The sequence below is a fragment of the Mesitornis unicolor genome, unplaced genomic scaffold (genome assembly GCF_000695765.1).
Source record: "Mesitornis unicolor isolate BGI_N332 unplaced genomic scaffold, ASM69576v1 scaffold2619, whole genome shotgun sequence".
Lineage (NCBI taxonomy): Eukaryota > Metazoa > Chordata > Aves > Mesitornithiformes > Mesitornithidae > Mesitornis > Mesitornis unicolor.
In genome coordinates, this window is record NW_010206509.1 from 97729 (window position 1) to 120519 (window position 22791).

General features: G+C 52.4%; 1 protein-coding gene across 2 annotated transcripts in view; it reads left to right on the forward strand.

Moving 5' to 3' along the window:
- PITPNM2 (phosphatidylinositol transfer protein, membrane-associated 2) overlaps positions 1 to 21131 on the forward strand; it is a 63176-nt gene extending 42045 nt beyond the window's left edge. The window contains exons 13-24 of one of the 2 annotated variants that reach the window (XM_010191777.1): positions 2476 to 2651; positions 3018 to 3188; positions 5719 to 5868; positions 10128 to 10292; positions 13884 to 14032; positions 17028 to 17144; positions 17778 to 17894; positions 18259 to 18407; positions 19079 to 19228; positions 19316 to 19499; positions 20409 to 20537; positions 20799 to 21131. In XM_010191777.1, coding sequence (XP_010190079.1) covers positions 2476 to 2651; positions 3018 to 3188; positions 5719 to 5868; positions 10128 to 10292; positions 13884 to 14032; positions 17028 to 17144; positions 17778 to 17894; positions 18259 to 18407; positions 19079 to 19228; positions 19316 to 19499; positions 20409 to 20537; positions 20799 to 21131 — 1990 coding nt within the window. The remainder of the gene's footprint in view (positions 1 to 2475; positions 2652 to 3017; positions 3189 to 5718; positions 5869 to 10127; positions 10293 to 13883; positions 14033 to 17027; positions 17145 to 17777; positions 17895 to 18258; positions 18408 to 19078; positions 19229 to 19315; positions 19500 to 20408; positions 20538 to 20798) is intronic. The other variant, XM_010191778.1, reaches the window with a different exon arrangement.
- The last annotated feature ends 1660 nt before the right edge of the window (positions 21132 to 22791 follow it).

Below are 22791 nucleotides of genomic sequence, written 5' to 3' on the forward strand. Positions count from 1 at the left end.
CAGCATCTGGAGATTACAATCACACATTTATTTTTAAATTCAGTCCTTCTGCACAACTACATTATTTCTGGCTGTGCTGTACTCGGTATTACTGTAAATGAGTTGATTTGCTTCTGAAATCCATAAGCTCTTGTTTAATTAATGCACACGGTACATCTGCTGCTTTTTGAAGGGAGAACAGGGCACTGTAGCTTGCTTGGAGTATGGTGGATTCAGACTTCCCCTTGGCCCTCATTTCTTTTGATTGCTGAAAAGACTATCAGGTTCCCAGCAAAAGGAGAGAAGCTGTCCAAATGGAATGGCTCAGCAGAACGAGCGCTCTCCTCCTCTGCGTTCCCCATGAAGAGGTGCTGGGGACAAGGGGTGCAGTGCACACAAACCCCTCGCACCCCTCCTGCCGTAACACACCTGCCCCCAGCACAGCCCTTCCTTCCCTGCCTTCCTCTGAATCGTGCTGCTGTCTCCCTGTCTTCAGCAAAACCAAACATCTTCTAAGTAACTTTGTATTCCTTACACACGGCAAACCTTAATGCGCTGCAGTCTTGTCAGCTAAAGTGATTGTAGCTTCACCGAAGGAGGCTTGTTTCAAAATGTGTTTCAGCGTTGCGCGTCTCAGCAGTGTGATCTCAGGGAAGCACATTCACGTCACGGAAATGGGAACATCTCATTTTAGTTGTCAGCGCTGTAACCTCCTGTTCCTCTCGCGTTTGCCATCACTGTTTTGACTTTCCGTGAGGTGCGTGTCTGGTGTAATGTTGGTGTTCCCCTGCGGTCGGTAACCAGGATAGCACTGTGTGAGTGCATACGTACACCCATAGAGGATCCATGACAGCGCGGTGTGACAGGAAGGGTTTTAGCATCCTTTGGGAGCGGCGGTCAGCAGAGGTGCTGTCACTGGGATGATGTGTTATTTGCCAAAGCAGGAAAGCAAAGTCCAAGTAAAACCCATTTTTCCTCCCAAATTCCTGAGTATTTGCAGCTGTGTTAGCAACCACTCCGGTGCTGCAGCCGGTGGGGAGCGAGCAGCCCCATTAGCACGAGCGCAGCAGTGGCCGTGATGAGCCCGTGCCGTGATGGCCAGTGCTGGGGACCACAGAGCTGGCAGTGGGCTGTGGCATCTGCATCGCTGCTGACTCAGGCCAGCAAACCTTGTATCCACCCAACTGCTGTGGTAGCCGTTTATCCAACAGGTTTTATAGAGGCTTTTTCAAGTGCTTGCAGCCACCCTGTTAAGGCACTGCGGGTTCTGTTTTCAGCTCTCTGCTTCCAATTGTAGCGACAATAACGCAGCAAGGCTGCCACCTGAAACCGTAAAATCTGCAGAGCACAGGAAATTACAGCTTGCTGCTTCGGGGTGGTCACAGAAGAATCTCTAAAGCCTCTTGTGAACCAGGTCATTAGTGTTACACATCCGTCATTTCACTGTCTAATCCCAGCTCTAGACTGCACAGAGCCCCTCTTCCTGACATGGGGTGGGTTCCCAGGATTTTCATCTGAGAGCTGTTGCTGCTGCTTCCTCAGCGTCCAAAGGATATGTGAACTGAAATCCCTGTGTTAAACCTGGGTATTGCCCAGCCTGCACTGCACAGGTCGAATTTTACAAACAGATTTGGCACCTGAAAGAGAGGGGGAAAGAAAGATAGACGTGTTTTATATCATAATTCTTGTTAAGTAAGTGGCCTGGAGTTGGGCTGAGGTTGAGGGGTGGTTTGGCAATAACTCAAAGGATGTGGCCTCATGGGCAGAAGAGGAGTGGAGAGCCCTGAGTGCATGACAAGGACAATTCACCACATGGCCACTGAGGGAATTACCCTGAATTCCCATTCCCAGTGACTGCCATACACGTGCATGGGAGCTGTGGTGCACACTTGGTGCACAAGATATTAGAAACCCTCTTGCAGATTTTGATCTTTTTCTCGTTCCCATCCCATTTTCTCTTTTTAATCCTATAACGTTTGCCCACCTATTTCCACAAGGAAGAAGTAGGTAAGCACAGCTTGCTGTAACGTTTGGGAATAAGGCGATGGAAGGACTCAAATGCTGACAGCCAGCAAGCGTGGCAGTGCTGTGTGTGATGGAGCGCGTGGCTCTAAACCTGCCTTTTCCCCACTGCTCCAGCGATTCTGGTTTTCTGGTTATTTGAGCTTGCAAATGACTGTTCTGCTAGCAGCAACCAAGATTTTGACTCCTCAAAAAAAACCAACCCTCTTTTCTGAGGAGAGAGGAGCGTGTAAATGAGCGCACTTGAAGCCTGGATTTGTACAGTCCAAGTTAGGCCGATGCCATGGGGTAGTTCTTTGGAGGGATGTGTCCCTGGGCAGTGAAACTGCAGTGCCAAGCTGTGGTGGGTGGATTGATGCTGTTGCTGCACCAAGGAGACAGAAATCACCTTCAGTGCCAGTCCCTCATCCCGCCTTCAGCTACAGAAACACCGCGTGAATCAGGTGCTGAGTTAATGTTCTGCTCTCGTCCCAGTTTACACTCCAGCGTCCTGAGGAACGACCCGGGATCCAGGAGATCTAGCAGCTCGACGATGCTGGACGGAGGAAACATTGGGAAGTTTGAATTCGAGATCACCGACTTCTTCCTCTTCGGCTCTCCCTTGGGTCTGGTTCTTGCACTGCGAAAAACGGTCATTCCTGCGCTGGACGGTAAGTCCTGGTGAGAACTGCTGAGCTCGCTCCGTGGGGGAATTTGCTGAGACAAACTGGTGAAAACCAAACGTTTATGTATCGTATTTATTGCATTGTAAGGAAGAAGATCACTCTGTGCTCTGGCCAGTGCTGATCATACAGTTTTTTTGCAATGTACTTCCAAACATTAAAAATACTGGGCAATTCTTGAGTCTGCAAATATTGTCATAAATTGTTTCATCTGATTAAACTGGAAGATGAGGGAGATCATAAATCCTTAGCACTTTTTTTAACCCAACAGTTGTAAATACTTGTCTGTAAAAAGGACAATAATCTAACAAATAACTTTTTGATGCTTATGGGTTTTTTTCCCCATCTTTTCAGTCTTTCAGCTCAGACCAGCCTGTCAGCAGGTCTACAACCTGTTCCACCCTGCAGACCCCTCTGCTTCGCGCCTCGAGCCTCTTCTGGAGAGGAAGTTCTACCTTTTGCCCCCCTTCAATATTCCCCGTTACCAGAGGTTCCCGCTGGGCGATGGCAATTCTGCTGTGCTGGGTAAGTCCCTCTGGATCCCTGTGAGCTGTCCAAAGGCTTGCATCCACACTTTACCTGAAATGTCGTTCCAGATTGCTTCGATCAAGAAAGAGGGTTGGCTCTAGAATGTTAGCCGTAGCCCCAGTTTACCAGAAAAGTCGTTTCCTTTTAACAAAATCAGTGCCTTGTGACCTAAATGCCCTTTGTCACACAAAAGCCATCAGCTGCTGAGAGTCGTGCTGTGGTGACCTCTCTGTGGAGGTCCCCGTTTTACACAGAAGCTGCTGCTTGCGGCTGGGACAGAACAAGCCCTGATGAACTCAGCCGAGTTTGGGCCGTGGGTGTCTGGAGAGCCAGCAGCAGAGCCAGCAGTGAGGCGATGGGATGATTTACCTGGTTGCAGCCTGTCCTTTTTGATGGGACAGGCCACTGCAGACGGGTGGGCTGGTGCCCTTGCCAGGGACCCTTGTTCTCCTCTGCCGTCACCTCCCGCTCCATGGCGCTGCCCTGGTGACAGCAGTGACGGTGGCTGCGGTGGCTGCAGCTGGAGCAGCAGTGCCCTGACCACCACATCAGCGCTCCTGCAGTCGATCTAATAAAACAGATTGCGTTTCCTATCACCTTCACCTCACTGCTGTGCCTGGACTCTCGTGGTCTGCTGCCATTTCAGTGCAGGCTCTCATTGCAAGGGGCTCACCATGGTGCAGAGCTAAATTTGACTTTTCTGCTTCACCTGAAGCTTTGGTTCCCTGCAGGGGCAGGAAGAACAACTGCAGCATCATTTTCCCCTCATTAGAGGTGGTTCAGTCAGTGGCTACTTAAAATCAATGTTGTAACTAAGAGTTGCTACTATAAAACTAGATTTACAGCACGCAAGAAGTCACGCTGGCAAACCAGAGTGGAATATCAAAGCCAACAGCTGGGAAGATTGGGATTTGGTGGTGGTTCTTTGCCCAAAGCTCTGGTAGCTTTCCATTTGTTTAATATTTGAATCATGCAGGACTAAATGAAGAGGAATGTGTGTGTAGAGCTGAGCAATTCTCAAGATACTCTGCATCACTTTTAAATTGAAAAAGCCAAGCAGTGGTCTCCTGTTTATCAGTATCTTGAAAGATTGTATTGTGATTGCTGAATCTGGAGGTCTGATTTGTTAAATGGGCATAAACTAAACCCCTTGTTCAATGAAGTGAATAAAATACTTTCTGCAGGCCCCACTCACTTGTCAAATTTAGCAAAGATCTTGCTGCAGCACTTTTTAAAAATGGATCCACCCTCAATTACATTTATACTCAGTCCAGCTACAACAGCTCAGGGAATCTATAGCAACTTGAAAAGCAATTTGATTTCTGGGTGTATTCTAGGTTTCAGCTGCAAGTGGTTTCTTAATTTAAAAAAAAGCTAGAAGTCATGCCTTGCTCTGAAGCTCACATCATGTTCCCTGTTGTGGCTGGAGGCAGAGGTGAAGCCCCGCGGACACTGAGCCGCTCTGGATGTCGCTGTGATGGGTGCGTGGGGACTGCCCGAGCTTTGGGCGCTGTTGTGTCCAGAGACACTCGCTGCCCGCTGCAGAGGGGTCACACAGCAACGGGCTCAACTGTGGAGGATGGAGAAATCTCGAAACCCTCTTCAGGTGTGAGCAGTGGAATTTTGAGAGCGCTGCTCTGCCTTGATGAACAAAACTGACCAAAAAGCAGCTTCACATTCTCTTCTCATGTAAGACAAAGCCTCTTCATTTGCTTATCATGAAGTAACAGGCTATTCCTTCCCATCAGAGTCAGAATTTCAGTGTGGTGATGTACACGGTACCCAGCAGGACTGCTCTGACCATGATTTGCAAAGCCACTACTGAAGTCAGTGCTCACTGCAGGGTGAAAGTTCATTGCTGCCGTGATTGAGCTGTGTGATTCGGCGATCACGTAAAATTCAGGTGCTCGGTTATAATTAGTTCTGTACAAAACCTTCTGTAGCACTGCTTGTGCATATCTCCTCAAGCAGATAGCTCGCTTTTTTTAAAGTCCACAATTCAAAAATTGCCTCCTGGACTTTTTATTTCCCCCCCATTTTCCCATCTGTGCTAAATGTTGGGTCCCCGTTCCATTACAACTGACTTGCAGAGTGAAATCAAATTCACATCCTTGCTTACTGCTGTGCTGTGCACTGTGTAGGCTGTGAGTCTGATTCAAGTAAATCTCCCCTTACATCACGTTTTTTTTCCCCTCGTAGTAAAAGATTTCTCTGTCTCTGCTGGGTATTTGTGGGTTTGGCTCATTGGAGGAGCTGGTTTGGACTCTGCCCTTTTCTGTTGCTGTTGAAATGCCATCGTTGTGTTCTCTGCTGCCAGTTAATCTGATGTGAGTCTGTATGGACAGTCACCCATGTTTTGTTCCTTTTACTCTATTTGAAGGTTGTCTTTTCACAGAGGACTCATAGTTGTAACTCGAGTTGTAGCTCGGTTGTAACTGTTTGTATGTTAACACTTTGTGGCCACATGTCTGTTGTTCTTTGTCCTCCTGTTTTGTTTTGTTTTGTTTCTTTCCCCATCTGCTTCCAGTTGAGACAATCCAGAACAACCCCATCCTCCTCATGGAAAGCAACCCTCTGGGTGCTCTGCCGCACCAGGACAGCTTCATGGAAACCAGCATCCCCGTTCCCGTGCTGAATTGGCAAGATGCTTCCAATAAAAGTGCTGGTTTTGCTGAGTGTGTGTAACCTACACTTCCCTGTTGTCTGTGATGTTGGGCACTTGGGAGCTTTTTGGAGATCGTGCTCTTGCCTCCTGGAGTTGAAATCTTCACGCTGTGTCTCAAGCTGTGCCACATGAAGTAACCGCTTGGGCCCGGCAGCCCCACCATGGAAAGGAGGAGCTGAGGTGACAAACGCTGTCCCACTGCGGGGTTGGTGCTGGAGGGGGACGCTGCTGTCACCTCCTCACTGCTGTCCATGGTGGTGGCTGTGCTGCTGCGAGGGCCCGGCAGCGACCCCGGGTGTCCCCGCTCTGCGGCACCGTGCGCAGGAGCCCTGGGAAGGGGTGGCTGCGCTGTGCGACCCCGGCGCTCAGCCAGCAGTGTCATCAGTGTCTGTGTCAGCATGGATTTTGTCCATTTAAGTATCTCGTGTTTGGACACTCCTGTGGCTCTGCTGAATACAGCGAATGAGGCTTTCAACCCCCAAGGTGGCTTTGTGTGTTGACTTTTTAAAATTAATTTCTTGACTCCTGCCTGAAAAGCAAAGTTTGATGCATTTGGTTTGCCTTATTTTCCATCATAAATGCTGCATGGCCTCATTTATTCTGGTGGTGGCTGCTGCTACATCTGTGACTGTAATGAGACTTGACTTTGTTCGTTTCTTCTTCCCTGTGTGTCTTGCCCGTCCTCACCCCCTTTTCCAGTGTTTTGTATTGGGAGCTCGGTTCTGCTGCCTTGTTTTTAACGAGCTGACCCTTGGTGTTCAGGAGCAGCCAGAACGTTATGTGCTCATACAGGAGGGCAGCGTCGCTCGCTCTCCCTTTGTCTTTTGAAGGTGCAGACAGTTTTTAGGTTTGTAGGTATGCAGTTGCCATGTTGCCTGTGCTGAGTTGTTCTGTACAAAGCAGAGGGAAAGGGTCTGGTACTCTTAATTAATCACTTTGGAGGTCACTGATGAAATTACTTAGCTGTCATCTGATATTTCCTGCTGTCAGGACAGAGCTTTTAGGAGCTTCTCTGCTCTTTACCTTCGGCGTCAAGGACACAGTGTGGCGAAGCAGGGCTCGGCTGCAGCAGTTCTGAGTCCCAGTTCAGCCACTGGCCTGCAGGAAATGTCCAGAATCATAAAAACCTATGGACAGCAGCAATGCAGGTTGCTCTTGATCTCAGAGTATTGACTGCAGAGTGCCCAGTGCCGACCAGTGACTCCAGTGCAAGCAGGGTCTGGCCTGTGCTGAGCAGCTGGCTTTTTTAACATTTATTTTTATTGAAATTTACATATTTTTATTGCTTTCAGTATTTCCCACTTCAGCCTGCAAACAGCCCATACTGAAATGTGCCATCCAGATGCCCCAAGGACTTAGCGCAGTGCCAGCAGTACATTAGGAACATGGCCCAGTGCCGTTCACTTAGTGGGAAACATTTAGTGAGAACATTGACAAACGAGTCCATAAATGAAGAGGCACAGCACTGAAATGAGTATTAAAGAACCATAGCTAGGCAAAAAAAAGGGATTTTGCTGCCTATGCCACCTCTTCTGGAAGTGCAGTGAAATCTCAGCTCAGTGCTCCGGCCCCCGAGGGGGGTGCTTTGCTGGGACAGAGGGAGCTCAGGGCACCCAGGGCTCCTCTTCCTGACCCTTCCTCGTTCTGATAAGCCTTCTGATAAGCCTGATTTAGCCTTTGGGTAAAAACCAGGGCACCCCTGTCCGTATCTGGTGACCTGGAGGAGCAGCTGGTCCTGGAGAGTCGTGCTGCTGCTGCTCCAGCCATCGCACTCCACCCTAGGTCCAAGTGCTGGCCTGAGGAACCTCCCCGACACCATCAGGACCAGGGCTGGGCTGGGACGCCACCTCTGCTGCACAGAAGATACCCTTTAGGATGGTGCTGGGGTCAGCCTGTGCCGTGTGGCAGCATCTGCCATGTCCCACCCTGCCACCGCAGTCCCCAAGAAAGCCCCCTTGGTGTCAAAATTGCAAGAGCGGTGCTGCACAGGCTTGTTGTGAAGAATACATGGAGTTTAGGAAATAGGGTTTTTTCTGTGAGTCAAGTCCCAGGGTTTCATCTGTCACTACAGCTTTGCATTCGAGGAAGCTGAGCTGAAGGGGCAGTAATGCATAACACAGATTTTCCATCCATGCTTCCTGCCCTGCCATTTCCTGGCCCTCATTTTTCTTAGAAACTGCCCTTTTTCAGGGCGTGGAGCTAGGGAAAAGGGAGAAACATGAGAGTGGGCTTAAGGGAGAGGAAGTTCAGGCTTTGCTGGTACGTGGTAAACCTGAACCGGGAGTTTTTCCTAGAGCAGACAGAGTCAAACTTCTGATTGCTTTGAGCAGGTTCAGGGAAGCTGATGGTCATCATCGGTGTTACAGCATCCGTTTGATGTGACACGAATGCGTAAGTGCAGAAGGATCTCAGTCTCTGTCAGCAATGGAGAGGAAGGGGTAACAGAGGGAGAGATGAAAGGGTTGGGTGTCCCAGGTCATGCAGCAGAAGATTGAGACCCTTTACTGTTGAGACCTTTGTGCAGTTGTGTGCAGCTCCTGGCTTGGCTGATGTTCTCTGGGTACGGCCTCTGCTCGAAGCGTCTCTGGTTGTGCTGGTGCGCTCTGCAGTAATAAGAGCCGCACTGGCCAGCTGGGCTGTGGGTATCCATAGTGGTTTTGACAGCCAGAGCTCAAGGCGAGGTGAAAAGAAGAGGAAAGTGCTGAGAAAGTAATGGCCTTTCAGGCACAAAGTGGGCAGTGTGTGCAGCTCATTGTCAGGTCAGCTCCCGCTAGGGCTCAGCCCTTGCAGTCCGTGAAGCTTTGACACAGAGCAGCTTGTGGCCTGATTTCCCCTGCAGAGAGCAGAACTCTTTACCCACACTTAGCTACACATTTTCTACTTCACACGTTCCCATTCCCTCTGCTGCAGCGGGATTTGTGTGGGCACGGGCACTGCTGCTGCGAACGGAGAGGTCAAAGGAAGCGAAGCAGTAGCCCCAAGCAAAAAAGATCAATATTAAAGTAATCCAGTTGCCAAAACAATGTCCTGTGTCAAGCGCATACTGGGATGAAATCCAGGGATATCTAAACTGGGTGAGATGGGCAGAGGACGTTGGTGTGTGGGAGTAATGGCCTTGCATTGCCCGTGGCATCTGCTGCCTGGCTGGGCACAGAGGGAATGAAGTTCAGGTGCTGCTGCTCGGGTACCACAGAGATGGGCGATGTCAAAATGATGGTAAGGGGCTTTTGCACGTCAGTGTCGTACCAGAGCTGCCTGCTGGGAAGCCCTTGGTAGTGGCATTACAAACCCTCAGCAGTGCAGGATCTTGGGGTATCCCACAGATGCTTAATTTGGCCTCATAGCATCCACAGAGGGGAGGAAACTGGAGTGGAGAGATTTTATCATGACTTTCAGCGTGTCCCGGTTTGCCAATCCCAATCCTATTAGGTCCATTTGCCCCCAGTATATGTATAAGGTCCACGTGAGCATGCCTTAAAATGCTCCTCTTCTGTATTTATGTACTAAAGGGCTAGGTCACACTTGGTAGACCTCAGGTTGGGATGTGTAAGTCCAGACTTGCACGCTGTACAGAAGCAGCTCTGTTTGCACAGAGACTGAGCGCTCCCTGAGCCACCAGCACCGACTGGAGGTGTAAGTGCTCAGCACCAGACTCCTTCCTTTCAATGGCCCTTACTTCAGTTTAGTGAGTGTTGGCTGTATCCATTAACAATAAAACACAGGTGCAAATTTGGTCCCTGCCAGGCATGAAAATGTTTTCTTGATTTTGGTTGGTTTGGTTTGGTTTGTTTTGTTTGCATTAATGCTTCTATCTGAAAGAAGTTCATTTAAGTCTAAATGTTTCAGGAAAACAAATAGCCCCTTTCTCAGGTTGTTTTTTGTTGTTCTCCTTGCCTCGGTTATTTAGTCTTGATGCGAATATACAGAGCTGCGTATATTCGCATCAGTGCGTATGACACATGCTTCTGTTCTTGCTGCTTGAATAAGTCTGCCTGGATTTTTCTGTGGGGTTTTGGATTTGGTTTTGAGCTCCTTCTTTCGCTCCTCTCAATCAAAAACTGCTCCTCCAGCCACGTGTCTCTGCCTGCTGTGGTGTTTGCTTTCTTTTCAAACCAGAGCTCCTATCAAACGTTGTTTTTTTTCCACTCCAATCGGTTCTGAAAGGTTTTTGCATCTTCTAGCCTTGTTTGCCTCCTTCCCCCTCCCGAGTTCATCTTGCCCGGCCTCTGTCTGTTGGTCTAATATTTGGTTTCCCTGTTTCAACTTTGTAGCCGATGTTGTTCAGTCTCATGGTGCCGTCTTCATGGAAAGCGCGTCCCTGTCCACCCCCATGCCCGCCCCCCAGTGCCGGGGCTTCCGGCGCGCCAGTGAGATCAGCATTGCCAGCCAGGTCTCGGGGATGGCAGACAGTTTCACTGCTTCCAACATAGCCAACAGTAAGTGCTCACCCGCCGAGGCCCCGCTCGCTGCCGCAGCGCCACGCAGCCTCTGTCCGTCCGTCTGTCTGGGGTTATGCTTTTTGTAACACAAAACTCGACTTATTCTGCCTTCACCCGGTTTTGTCATCATCAGTGCTGCGTGTTGCTGTATCCCCTGCAGGCACAGGTGATATATTTGATTATAATACAGGGGCCACCGTTGTGTTACGCTTGTTGGACTGTGCTGGTGATAAATTGTTAAAAAAAACTAATAATTGATAAGTCTGGGTACCCATCTGGCCACTGTGTGTGGTCAGGGTTAATTCAAAGGGAAGTTTCTGTGCTGTCCTTGATAAGTTGTGCAGAACTGGTAGGGATCAGCACCGCCACATGGATAATGCAGGATGTGGCTTGATGCAGATCGCTTAAATGCGGTCCGCAGAAATGGGGATGAGTAAGCCCCGCTGTAATGCTGAAAAGGAAAATCAGGTTTGGGTTATTTATTCCTTTGCATTAGCGATTCAGTTCTTCTGGAGCCCGCAGGGCAACTCGGAGAGTTAGTCAGTTATGACCCATATCCCAGAGCCGAAAGAAGAATAAAAGGGATTTGTCCTTTGTTATTTTTCCCAAGACCTGTATAACTTCCCAGCTAGTACAGTGCAGAGCGGCCTTTGCTACCGGTTCAGCCCCTTCTTCGATTCAGCTGATGTTTGAGATTGAATCGATGTCCCCAGGGGCCTCTGTTACGCTTGGACAGAAAAAGGCTGAAAATCAAACAAATCTAAATAAAAAACATAAACACACAAAAAATCTCCAGCCCAAACTCTTGTCCCAGAAGGTGACAGAAATGTAGATACTCCGTTCCCGGCACGTTGGACCACAGGGCTATGAACAGCTCATTTTGTAACTAATAGGGGTTAGTGACGCTGCAGGAGGTCTGTGGGTGCTGCTCGGGGGCTGCTGTGCTTGGTGCCTGTGCAGCAGTGCCCAGCTGTGGGAGTGACCCCTGTGCTCTGGCAGAGGTGTCCTTCCCCGCACAGCAGAGCCAGCGCCGTGCTCCCTGCGTGCCTCCCCGCGCCTGTCCCGCTGCAACACCTTGCTGAGCACCTGCTCAGTGTGAATCTGCTCAGGAGGAGGGCTCTGGGGGCAAAGGTGTTTGTTTTGTGCTGGCTTCACACCCGGCCGAGGGAAGCAGGGGTGGTGGGTGTTCCTTACAATGCGTTTTCGCCAGGGCGATGCCCGAAGGACGCGATGGAGGGATCCTGCTCTGCGAGCTGCAGGCAGGGTCAGCCTGCGCAGCTTTCCCCGGTGATTTACCTTCTGTTTTGTCTTTGATTCCTCCACACACTTCACAGCCATCAAAACCTGTTTCTGAGAGCAGAGAGGCCCCAGTGCGGGCTGTGCATCACCGAGACCCCACGGGCAGCCCCTGCCTTCACCTCCCGAGGGCCGGGACCTCCGCTGAGCCTGGCTCTGCTTTGCAGCCCTTATGCTCGCCCTCGTGCACGCGGTGGTGACGTGACTGGATGTGGTCCGTGCTCATCCCATAGGGAGAGACAGGGCAAGTCCAGGGGGCACCGCAAAACCATGGCTCCCTCCCGGGAGCCCTCCTGAGGGTGCAGCTTCCCTTACACTGTAAATTTCTGGAGGATGAAACCGGTGTTGCCTGTGGCATTTGTGTGCCATAATAATAAGTGTGATTTCTGCTTTTTTTGTTGTTTTATTTTTCCTTTTAGAAACCAAACACCACTTTAATCATTGTAGAGGGTTTAGCCTTCTGTCCCAACTTGCCCTCCCTCACAAATCTCCTACCCAAACCTCATCCAAGAGACGTAGGCAGCATAAACCTGAAATCCCTTTGAAGGGAACGAAGCTCAAAGGGCCATGGAGTCAGGCTGCAGACTGTGCCCTTCGGATGCCCGACCTGGACATCGAGACAGGTATTCTGGAGAGATCTGCTGCAGTTCACCTCCTCTCGCATTCGATAGTCACAGAACTTCATAACAGATCTATGCGCTTCCACTCAGGCACTTTGCAATTTCTGATTGCATTTTAACAAGTATTTCTGTCACTTTGCTCTGAAGATCGATCGTAACACCGCTAACAACTTGGCAGAAGCAGGAGCTCTTCTGGGCAGAGCTGTGGCCACAGTGCTTCTACTTCCACCACTGGCTTTTGAGCAGGGAAGAGTAAACCCTGGCTGCTTCCTACCAAGAATCTGAAATTACCCAAGCTGGGGACTTGCAGGAGAAATGAGAGGTTGGGACACGACGGGAGCTGCCCGTTTGGAAGACAGGGAGTCAGGAGTGGCTGCGAGGAGGTGGACAAAAGCCAAGCTGATCCATCAGCGCCCTCCTGCTCCTTCCTGTGGCTCTTCAGAAAAGCCAGGGCCGTTAGGATGGGGGTGGCCTGGGCACTCACAGCCAGGGCTGGGCCGTGGGGATGTGCTGACACCGCAACCCTCTGCACCTTGCTGTGAACTCTGGAAGGAGCTGGTGGGTCCTTCTTTCCAGCTGAGCATCTGTGCTCGCCACCAGCTGGATTTCCCTTAGCAAGAGGGGTTGGATCGTACCTTACATCTGGCAGCTTTCCTGGAAGTCCATAAAAAGGGAACATTGGCACAGAGAAAACCAAGCTCGAGAAAGCCCTTGTCAAAGCCCCAGCTTGCAGCCTGCATGCAAACGCAGCTCCTCCTGCTGCTCTCTTGACCTGATCCATCTTTTCTGTCCATGGCTGCTTCTCCAGGCCGGAGCGCAGGGGATGACGGCTTCTTGCTGCTGGGGAAGCAGCCCACGCGTTGGGCTCTGGGGCTTTGGGCTGAGCCGTGCTCAGTGCTAGGGCATTGGAAAGGAGCAGTGTGCTGGCACGGCTCAGGGCAGCGCTGAGGGGCGGTGGTGTCCCTTGTCGGTCCTTGTGCGCGAGGTGTTGGCTCCCCAAGGGAAATGCTCTTCTGTACTGTCTGTAACCTTACTCACACAAAATCCCAGTGTGTTTTTCAGTGCCACGTGCAGCAGAGTCCCGGCACCCCTGGACACTTGTTGACCACCGCAGAGGCTGGGCTGGTTATCTCAGTTGCCAGCCATGTGGTAGCCCAGGAGGGCAACCTAGACTTGCTGGGAACTGCACTTCTAGCAGCCCGTGCTATAGCACCCTGCCTTGGTGACTTTCAGCATCTCACACGAGCTCCCAGGATTCATCTCCTAAGAGCACCAATATCTGGGTGCTAAAGAGTCTGGGCATGTACTGCAGTGCTCAGAGCACACACACGCTTCCTCCCACAGCTCCACAGAGATGTGTTTCATGGATTCCCATGCTCATTGCACATAAACCTTGGGCTCCTTCCCCAGGGTCTGAACTAACAGCCAATTAATACCTGCTCTCTGGTACCTTTCCCTGTGCTTAAATAAGGGAGAGCTTGAGTGGTGGTGCCTCTGTGTGTTTCCCCCTTGGTTTGAGCAAACCCCGGGGTCGGTTGTTTCCTCTTGGCGATGCAGGGACCAAGCTCCTGCAGTGCCTGGAACGAGGAGCCAGGCCCTCGTGATGCCATCTGTGACGGAGGCTGTGCGTGCGTGTGAACCCACCTTGTCTGAATGGCTCTTTTGCTTCCAGTTGCCTCCAAGTGGTGGGGAACCAAAAGGATCGACTACGCGCTCTACTGCCCCGACGCTCTGACGGCTTTCCCCACCGTTGCCTTGCCGCACCTCTTCCACGCGAGCTACTGGGAGTCCACGGACGTTGTCTCCTTCCTGCTCAGACAGGTACGGTTGTCCTCCCTCCCCGATCTCCCTGGGCCTGAGAAGTACTTTGGGGTCTTTGTTTTTTTGCACTGCACCTTCCATAAGTCTCATTGACCTGTAGAGATGGAAAAATACCCTTTGCCGCTGCAGATCCACTTTTTTTCCCTTCTTTTTGTTCCTCACCTGTGGCGTTGGAGCTGTACCCGCGCAAACGTCACGGACGTGTGCTGTCATACCTGGTGGTGTGAGACTGGGTTTTACCATCAGAGGTTTCACCTGGGCTCACCGAGGAGCTGTGGAGTGAGCCCAGGGCTGTTTCCTATCAGATCCCAGGGGCAGAAGTCGGTGGCACTTGATCCTTGAAGTGAGCTGTTCTCTGTGGGTGCCAGTCTGGCTCTCAAGTCTGAAACTTAAAGGAAAGTTCTCGATGTACAAACAGAAGTAGCATCAAGTACAATAAAACCAAAGGAGGAGTTTTGTGTGAATTTGGCATGAGGTGATAGACAGATTTTGGTTCTCTGTCTTGGCTTGCTAAGTTACCGCGGTCTCCTCTAGGAACTCAGACCATCGTCACTGCATTGGGATTTAGTCTTTGTTCTTCCAGTACAAAGCAGTGCTGGGGCGAGGTGAATGGGAATTGCTGGTGTCTGGAGTCTGGCATCTCAGACTTTAGCAACCTGTATTTGGCCTGAGATTTAAATCTGTTGTTTAAAACATGTTTTTCCTAAAAAGAAATATTTTTCCTCCAGTTCCTTGGAGCTGAGGGGGGATTATTTGCCTTACAAAGTATGATCCCCTCAAGGAGCGGTACTTAGAGCATGGAACTGGAAAAAAACAAGACTAAAAGCAACTCTGTGGATTGTGTTGCCCACCTTGGCGCTCGGTTTGCTTTGTGTCAGCTCAGCTGTTCAGCCGTCCCCGCTCTCTTGCAGCCTCCTCAACTGCAGCTCTCAATTATTTATGACTGTTGGCAGACTTCCTTTCAGTGCAATCTTCCAAATCGTGTGGGAACCACAGACAGCAGAGATGGTGGCAGCTGAGCGGTAGCAATATCCAGTGAGAGCCGTTCTTCCCGGTAACACAAAATGCTCCACTTAAGACATTGCCAATGACTCAAGACTCAGCCCAAACCTGGGTGTGTAACACAACGTGTGGTGCCTCATCTCCTGTGGCTGGAGGTGCCTCTGCGCCCATTCGGAGCACACCGGTACCTGCCTGGGCAGTCTGGCACCCCTTCCCCGGTGCCTGTCTCTACTCATCTCTGCCTTGAGACCAGGGATTTTCTCATTGCCTGTCTTCTTGCTGTCCTTCCACAGCACCACAGCACTTCTTCCCCTCATAAGGACTTATGAGTCCTTAACAAGCCTGATGAGGAGTGGCTGAGGGAACTGGGCTTGTTTAGCCTGGAGAAGAGAAGGCTGAGAGGAGACCTCATCACCACCTACAACTGCCTCAAGGGAGGTTGTAGAGAGGTGGGTGCTGGTCTCTTCTCCCAGGTGATGGGGGATAGAACAAGGGGAAACGGCACCAAGCTGTGCCAAGGGAGGTTCAGGTTAGAGATAAGGAGGAAGTTCTTTACTGAGAGGGTCGTCAGAAGCTGGAACAGGCTGCCCAGGGAGGTGGTGGAGTCACCATCCCTGGATGTGTTTAAAGAGCGGGTAGACGAGGTACTTAGGGATATGGTTTAGGGGGTAGACAGGAGCAGTTGGACGTGATGATCTCAGAGGGCTTTTCCAACCGAGCGATTCTGTGATTCTGTGACTTGTTTCTAATTGCCTTTGAAAGTCGTGGACTCTGGACACAATGTAAAAGTAAGCTGTTGAATAGTTTTAGCCCCCGAAGATTAAATCTTGTTAAAACAAGCCCAAATAGGACTTGAAATAGATTCCCAAATTAAATAACTAAGAGCAGAACTTGTTGTTTTGTTTACCTTGGATTTCTATGAACTCCCTCCCCAGAAAGCCCATCGTCCCTGGGGTCCATTTTCCATTTCCCTGGAAGAAAAACAGCTTCAGCTCTGCAAAACGAGCTGGGCTGTGCCAGACCACTGCAGCCTGGGTCGGCTGGAGAGCGGCTGACCACACAGCGTGTTCCAGACCTTGGAAAACAGCCTGTATTTAAGAGGCTCCTTAATTGGTTGGAGGTCACTAAGGATTACTGCCGATTCTGGAGTTCTCTGTGCAGCATCACCTCCCAGTCTTACAGCAATATTTGAGACTATGGTGTTATTTTCCCCTTCCCTTCTAGACCTTAAGTGCAGTCGAGGTAGGATCTAATGGTGCTTCTCCATCCTGCCCACACCCTGGTGACAGTCAGGAGGTGTCTCCAGTTGTGATGGGCACCACGTGCCCCTCTGGTCTGGCTCTGGTGCAGCGACGTCCCCCAGCACAGAGTCCTGGAGCTCTGTCAGCCTGGGTGAGGTCAGGATGGACGGACAGGACACCCTGGGCTCGGCTTCGCGTGGCTGAGCTGGACCCTGCACGCCTCCACCAGGGTCAGATCAGTGGGTTTGTTTCTTCTCAAAATGAGAGGAGTGAAAGCCGTGGGGCAGAAGCAGTCCAAAATATGTTAAAAATAAATAAGAGAGGAGCTGAAGGAACGGCAGCTGTTGGCATGGGGCTGGTCAGAGCAGACGGTGCTGGAGCCGTTATGGGAACGGCAGCAAATGTCGCTTGAAGGAAACAGGTCCCTCGTAGACTGTGGGAAGGGACTGATGCACGCCTGGAGGAAGGGCAGGTACCTGGGAGCAGAGCTGGGCCTGCTGTGTGTGAGTCAGGGTTGTACCTCCTGACGGTCTGAACAGCCTGCGTCCCAGCTGGGGCTGAGTCAGTGCTGGCCACAGGCTACGCGAGCTCAGGAGAGACTGCTTGTCCTTGCAGTGTGAAACCTGGGAGCTGAAACGACCTCGGGCTCCTCTGTCCAGGCATTGCCCTCGCCCCGCGCTGGCTCGGGAGACGCAGGGCAGCGTGGGCAGGAGGGAGGGCACTGATGTGTCGGTGGGATCTGTCCTCCGCAGGTGATGAGGCACGAGAACTCCAGTGTTTTGGAGCTGGACGGGAAGGAGGTGTCCGTCTTCACCCCCTCCAAGCCCCGTGAGAAGTGGCTCCGCAAGAGGACACATGTGAAGCTCCGGGTAAGGGGTTGCCTCCATGGCAGGGGACGTGCTGTCGCATAGAGGGGTCCCGTTTGGGCTGTGGGATGGCACTGAAGGTGACCAGCGTGGGCATGGCTGTGTCTGTCCATGGCTGAGCGCAGAGATCATGTCGTCTCCTCTTGGCCTTGATGTGAAACACAGAAAGTGCTGGCTGTGGGCAGGGGAAAGAGACCGGCAGTAACGCAGGTTCTCTGCTCAGCAAATGCCCTTCACTCCCAGGAAATGTCTCCAATTCCTGAAAGAGGGCAGTTCTCTGCCAGAGCAGAAACAGCGTCAGCAAATTCCCCTGGCAGCTCTTTGTATTGCCTCTTAAATCCAAAGTGTAGGAGTTAATAGACAGTATCAGAATGGCATGTACAAACTGCCACTGAAGTTGGCTCGTCAGCCATGTGCACTCAAATTCCTCCCATCAACGTGGGGCACAGTCTCACCTCTCCATGGGTCAGATTCTTTTCTAAGGCTGAGAGCTGTGGGTGGAGTGGAGGGGAAAATGGCACAGAGAAACCCACACCCAAGTTGGTCCGCTCATATTTGGCATTTCCCTGTCAGCCTGGCCACTGCTGCAAACTTTTGTCTTTCCTTTTTCTTTCCTTTCTCTCTTGACTCATGCAGAACGTCACAGCCAACCACAGGATAAATGACACCATCGCTAATGAAGATGGGCCCCAGACCTTAACTGGAAGATTTATGTATGGGCCATTGGATATGGTCACACTGACGGGAGAGAAGGTACCGTGTCTGGTGTGGGGGTTGTGCCCATGGGGTGAAAGGTGTGGGGGACATGGACAGAGGTGCTGCTTCATGCTCTCCTGGGCCCTGACAGGGTTTGCTACCTTGCATCTTGGCCAGGTTCCCCTGCTCAGGCTTCTGTGGTGCCTCCTCCCAGGAGCAGCGATCATCAGAGAGGTCTTCACCACCGGGGCCAGGTTTCATTGCAGTGTCCTCGTGTTTGGGTGCTGCTCAACTCTGTGAAGTGCAGAGGGTGGGAGCATGGGGACCCAGCCCTGCAGCTGCCCAGCGTCCCCATGCTCGGCCTGTTCTGCTCGTCTGTGCCCCTGATGCTGCTGTTGATGCAGCCCTGGTGTCCTGGCAGGTGGACATTCACATCATGACCCAGCCGCCGTCGGGAGAGTGGGTGTACTTCGACACGGAGATCAGCAACAGCAGTGGCAGGATCTCCTACGCCATCCCCGAGAGCCGACGCCTGGGCATCGGCGTGTACCCCGTCAAGATGGTGGTCAGGTGAGGGTCCCTCGTGCTGGGGCTCCTTTGAAGAGGATGAAGGTGGGATTTCATGAGTGTAGAGCATGGTCCCCCCTTGCAGGGCAGCTCTGGGTGCTGGGTGCGTTCAGAGCCTGGTTTGCCAGCGACAGGGACAAAGCCATTTGTCTCCACAGCTGTAAGAGGAGGGTCCACATTTTATTTTGACTCCTGCATCTGACAGGGTGGCACTTGGGCTCCTGTTGCGGGTGCCTCCAGCACCACGGACGTACGGCCTCACGGTCATCTGCAAAACTGCACAGCTGAGCATGTTTTAAAGACCATAAACTTGTCCTTGGGAGGCACAGCTTTGTTCTCCTGATGATTCATGGGCTCCCGCTCAGCTCCAGCTGCTGGTGTTGAGCTTTGGAAGGGGGAGGAGGGGAGCATCTTCTCAGTGGTGAACCCAGCAATGGTTTTCTGGGGGGTGGTTTTTTTGCATCACTGACGCCAGGGCTCCAGGGTACTATTTCCATCCCCACTTTTACACAGAGGCTTTCATGTAGTGTCTGTCAGTGCCATAACCGAGGGTGGCATCACTGTTCGAGCCTTTGGGCCAGATTTGGGTGCTGCTTTGGGCTTGTGGTGCAATGCAGGACTCAGTGTTACCCTCTCCGTATCTCGATGCCTGTAAGCACCTGCATCCCTTTCAGGGGCGACCACACGTACGCAGACAGCTACATCACGGTCCTGCCCAAGGGCACGGAGTTTGTGGTGTTCAGCATCGACGGCTCCTTTGCAGCCAGCGTCTCCATCATGGGCAGCGACCCCAAGGTCCGCGCCGGAGCAGTGGACGTCGTCAGGTCAGGGCAGGGGCTGGGGCAGTTGGGTTTGCTTTACCCAGGCATCAGCTGGGTCCGCAGTGCACTGACCTGTGCCTTTCCTCCCAGGCACTGGCAAGACCTCGGCTACCTCATAATCTATGTGACGGGCCGCCCCGACATGCAGAAGCAGAGGGTGGTGGCGTGGTTAGCACAGCACAACTTCCCCCACGGGATCGTCTCCTTCTGCGATGGGCTCGTTCACGACCCGCTGCGGCACAAGGCCAACTTCCTGAAATCCCTCATCTCGGACGTAAGCCTGGTTCTGCTGGAGCGCGATCGTAGCACGGGTTTAGGTTGCTCCTCGTCCGATTGCCCCTGTCAGCGCCAGTCTCTTGGCAGCAACGCGACCTGCAGTGGAAGATTAATCTGTTCATTTTATTTTCATCCTTTTATTGCTCTACAAAAGTGTCTACGCTGTTAAATTGTGTCGTCTCTGCTCTGCGCTGCTCCATTTCATCACTGGTCCTCCCAGCACCGAATGCCTGATAAAGCAGAGGCAGCAGTGCCCCCTTTCCCCACACCTGTGCTTTTTCCACCTGTTTGGTGGATTCTAGTGCCTGCGGTGTCACCAGCGGCTCTGAGAGGGCATGGAGCCACTGCAGACACGGCCCTGCACCACCCAGCCTTGACAGGAGGCTCCGCAGGGCATTGTCCCAGGCGTTTGACCCCAGGGAGGTCTTAACATGCTCAGCCCAGAGCCTCAGGAAAGCTCCAGATAAAGCAAGCAGACAAATCCCTGAAAAGCAGCGTCCTCTGCTGCTGCCCCTGCTCCTTCCGCCCAGCAGTTAAACAACAGCACAATCACCTGTGAATGCTCCCCGCCAAGGGCCACTGCAGGGGGGTTGCAAACTGCTCCTCTCCCCCGTGAGAGGTGTTGAAGTGTGCGGTGTCCCTGGCCCCCTCAGACCTCAGGGAGAGGCCGTGGCTCAGCAAGTGGAGACCTGCATGGGTATCTCTGTGGCTCCTCTTGTTCTGGCCTGCAAACATCCCCGGCTTTGTTTATGAACTCTTTGCACAGCGGTGCATGATCCAGCTGGGAACTTACACCAGTTCTTCACCTGAGATGCCCACAAATGCTTTTAAAAAAATAATCACTGCCTGTTATGCAGCATGGTGCACCTGTGTGTTCTTGACCAAGCGTTGCTTTCTCTCCCCACAGCTCCACATGAGGATCCACGCGGCGTACGGATCCACCAAGGACATCTCCGTGTACAGCTCCATCAGCCTCCCACCCACGCACATCTACATCGTCGGCCGACCCACCAAGAAGCTGCAGAGCCAGTGTCAGGTAGGAGCTGGCTTGTCTGGGCCCCAGAGGTGCTGCCCGGGGCCTCCTGTGGGAGGGTGACAGGAATTTGGTCATCTTAGGACCGAGCCAGTGTTTGCCAAGGGGATGGGAACTGTCCTGCAGGCCAGCACCCATCACATCTGTGTGAGCGGCTCCATCTCGTGCACATCGCCCCAGAGAACCTGGTGCAGCAAACCTTTGGCTGCCGGTGGCTCTGCATCCTGCCCCTCTAACGCCTGCCCTCGTCCCTCTGTCTCGCAGTTCATCACAGAGGGGTACGCGGCCCACCTGGCCCAGCTGGAGTACAACCACCGCTCGCGCCCCGCCAAGAACACCACGCGCATGGCGCTGCGGAAAGGCAGCTTCGGGCTGCCCAGCCAGGCCGAGTTCCTGCGCAAGAGGAACCACCTCCTGCGGACCATCTCCTCCCAGCCCTCGGCCGCCGGCCACCGCCCCGAGCGCACCCAGAGCCAGTCCGACGACGACAAGGAGAGGGACAGGGAGCGCAGCCAAAGGAGCATGAGCATCGCCACAGGGTGCTGGGGCCGGAGCGCAGCGTCCCGGCTGGACTCGGGTCTCTTGGGGCAGAAGTAGCTGGGGCAGAGCCAGCGACTGTTGGCTGCAGCCACCCGGGGAGAAAACAGAAGGAAAGAGGGACGAGGCTGGCGTGACAGTCTGGAAGGGTAAATATGGTGCTACTCTAATAACATCGTGGTGTTCTGGGAAGAGATGGGATGTTTCCCACGCAGAACGTGCAGGTCGTGCAGCAGGAGCCCGAGGAGCGGCTGGAAATCGGGGGGGAAGTCCCAGGCCAAGATCGCGCTCCCTCCTGCCTCCTTCTCTTATCCAGGTTCAGTGACTGTAAATACGTGCCTCCTCGCCTTGTTAGCCATCGCTCCGGTACGCGTGACCGAGTGCTGTCCTCAGAGCCACAGGAACGGGGGATGCGGCCGGGACCTTGTTTTGGTTGTCCCAGGAGCCAGACCGAGGTGCTCTGGTGGTGCAGCACGGCGCAGTTGGGGGGGGCAGTGAGGATGCCGTGACCCCGGCACAGACGGCCCGAGGGGGGGATTAACGGGGGCTGTGCCAGGCAGAGCAACCGAGAGCTTTACCTGCGCAAAGGGATTCACGTTCAGGCGCTCTCTGAAGGAGCCGTGCAGGGGCAGAGCGTAAAGGCGCAGCGATGCTGTTGTAGAGGCAGAACGGCAGCAGGTTCATGCCCGACAACGTGGGGTCGTTATTGTTATACTGTTATTTTTTAAAGAGACCTTTTAGAAGCCGATGGGATCTAATGCGTTGACCTATTAAAGGAGGAATACAAGCTGTTTTGTTTGAGCTGTTACAAACCTCAGACACTTAATTTACTGTTAAAGTCTCCAAATATCCTTGCTATATATCCTTTCCCAAAGTAACCGCCGTCTATTTGGCAGCAGCCGAAGGCACTGGGCAGCAGGGTTGCGTTGCAGCTCTCATCCACGTGCAGGGTCTGGCTCTCAACACCCACCTCAGACGTTTTCTTCTTCCCAGGTTCTCTCCAGTTCAGTAGCAGCTTTCACTCGCTGCTTTTTCCTGTAGTTACTGAACTGTGAAACCTCATTGTTTTTTGCACTGATGATTTTTAGAAGGGAAACCTGTTACCATCTCATGTAGCTACACCCAACCGTTTGTAGTGCATGACAACGACCTATTGCTAAGCCAGGGTGTGTGTGTGTGTATATATACATATCTGCATATACATATGCACACGCACACACATATATATATATGTATATATTAAAAAATACGTTTGTGCAGCAGATTATTCCAGGAGGCTGTAAGGAAGTGTGCCAACAGCGTCAGGCAAGCTTAAGGAAAGGCCATATCTGAGTTTTCCCGGTGTTGCTCAGTGGCTGTGCCCGCGCTGGGGCTTGGTGCCGCCGGGGCCAGCTGCGTGGTTGGGGTTGCGGGGCACAGCGCTCACTGCCGATGTCCCCGTGTGGGAAGGGGAGCGCAGTGCCTGGAGCCGGGGCTTGCCAAAATGCCCTGTCCCCCCGCCAGCCTGGCCCCGGCTCCCTCCTTGCACAGCCCCCATGGTCTGGGGAGCACATTTAGACTCCAGTGGAGATTTTATAGTCCCACCGAGCTCCCCGGCTCTGCGTACCCCGCTTTCCCCCACCACACCCCCCTGTCTTTATATCACTTTCTACTTACGAGGATCTTATTTATAACAAGGAATTTTTTAGACTGGCTGGCTTATTTTTTTGACCGTTCCGGT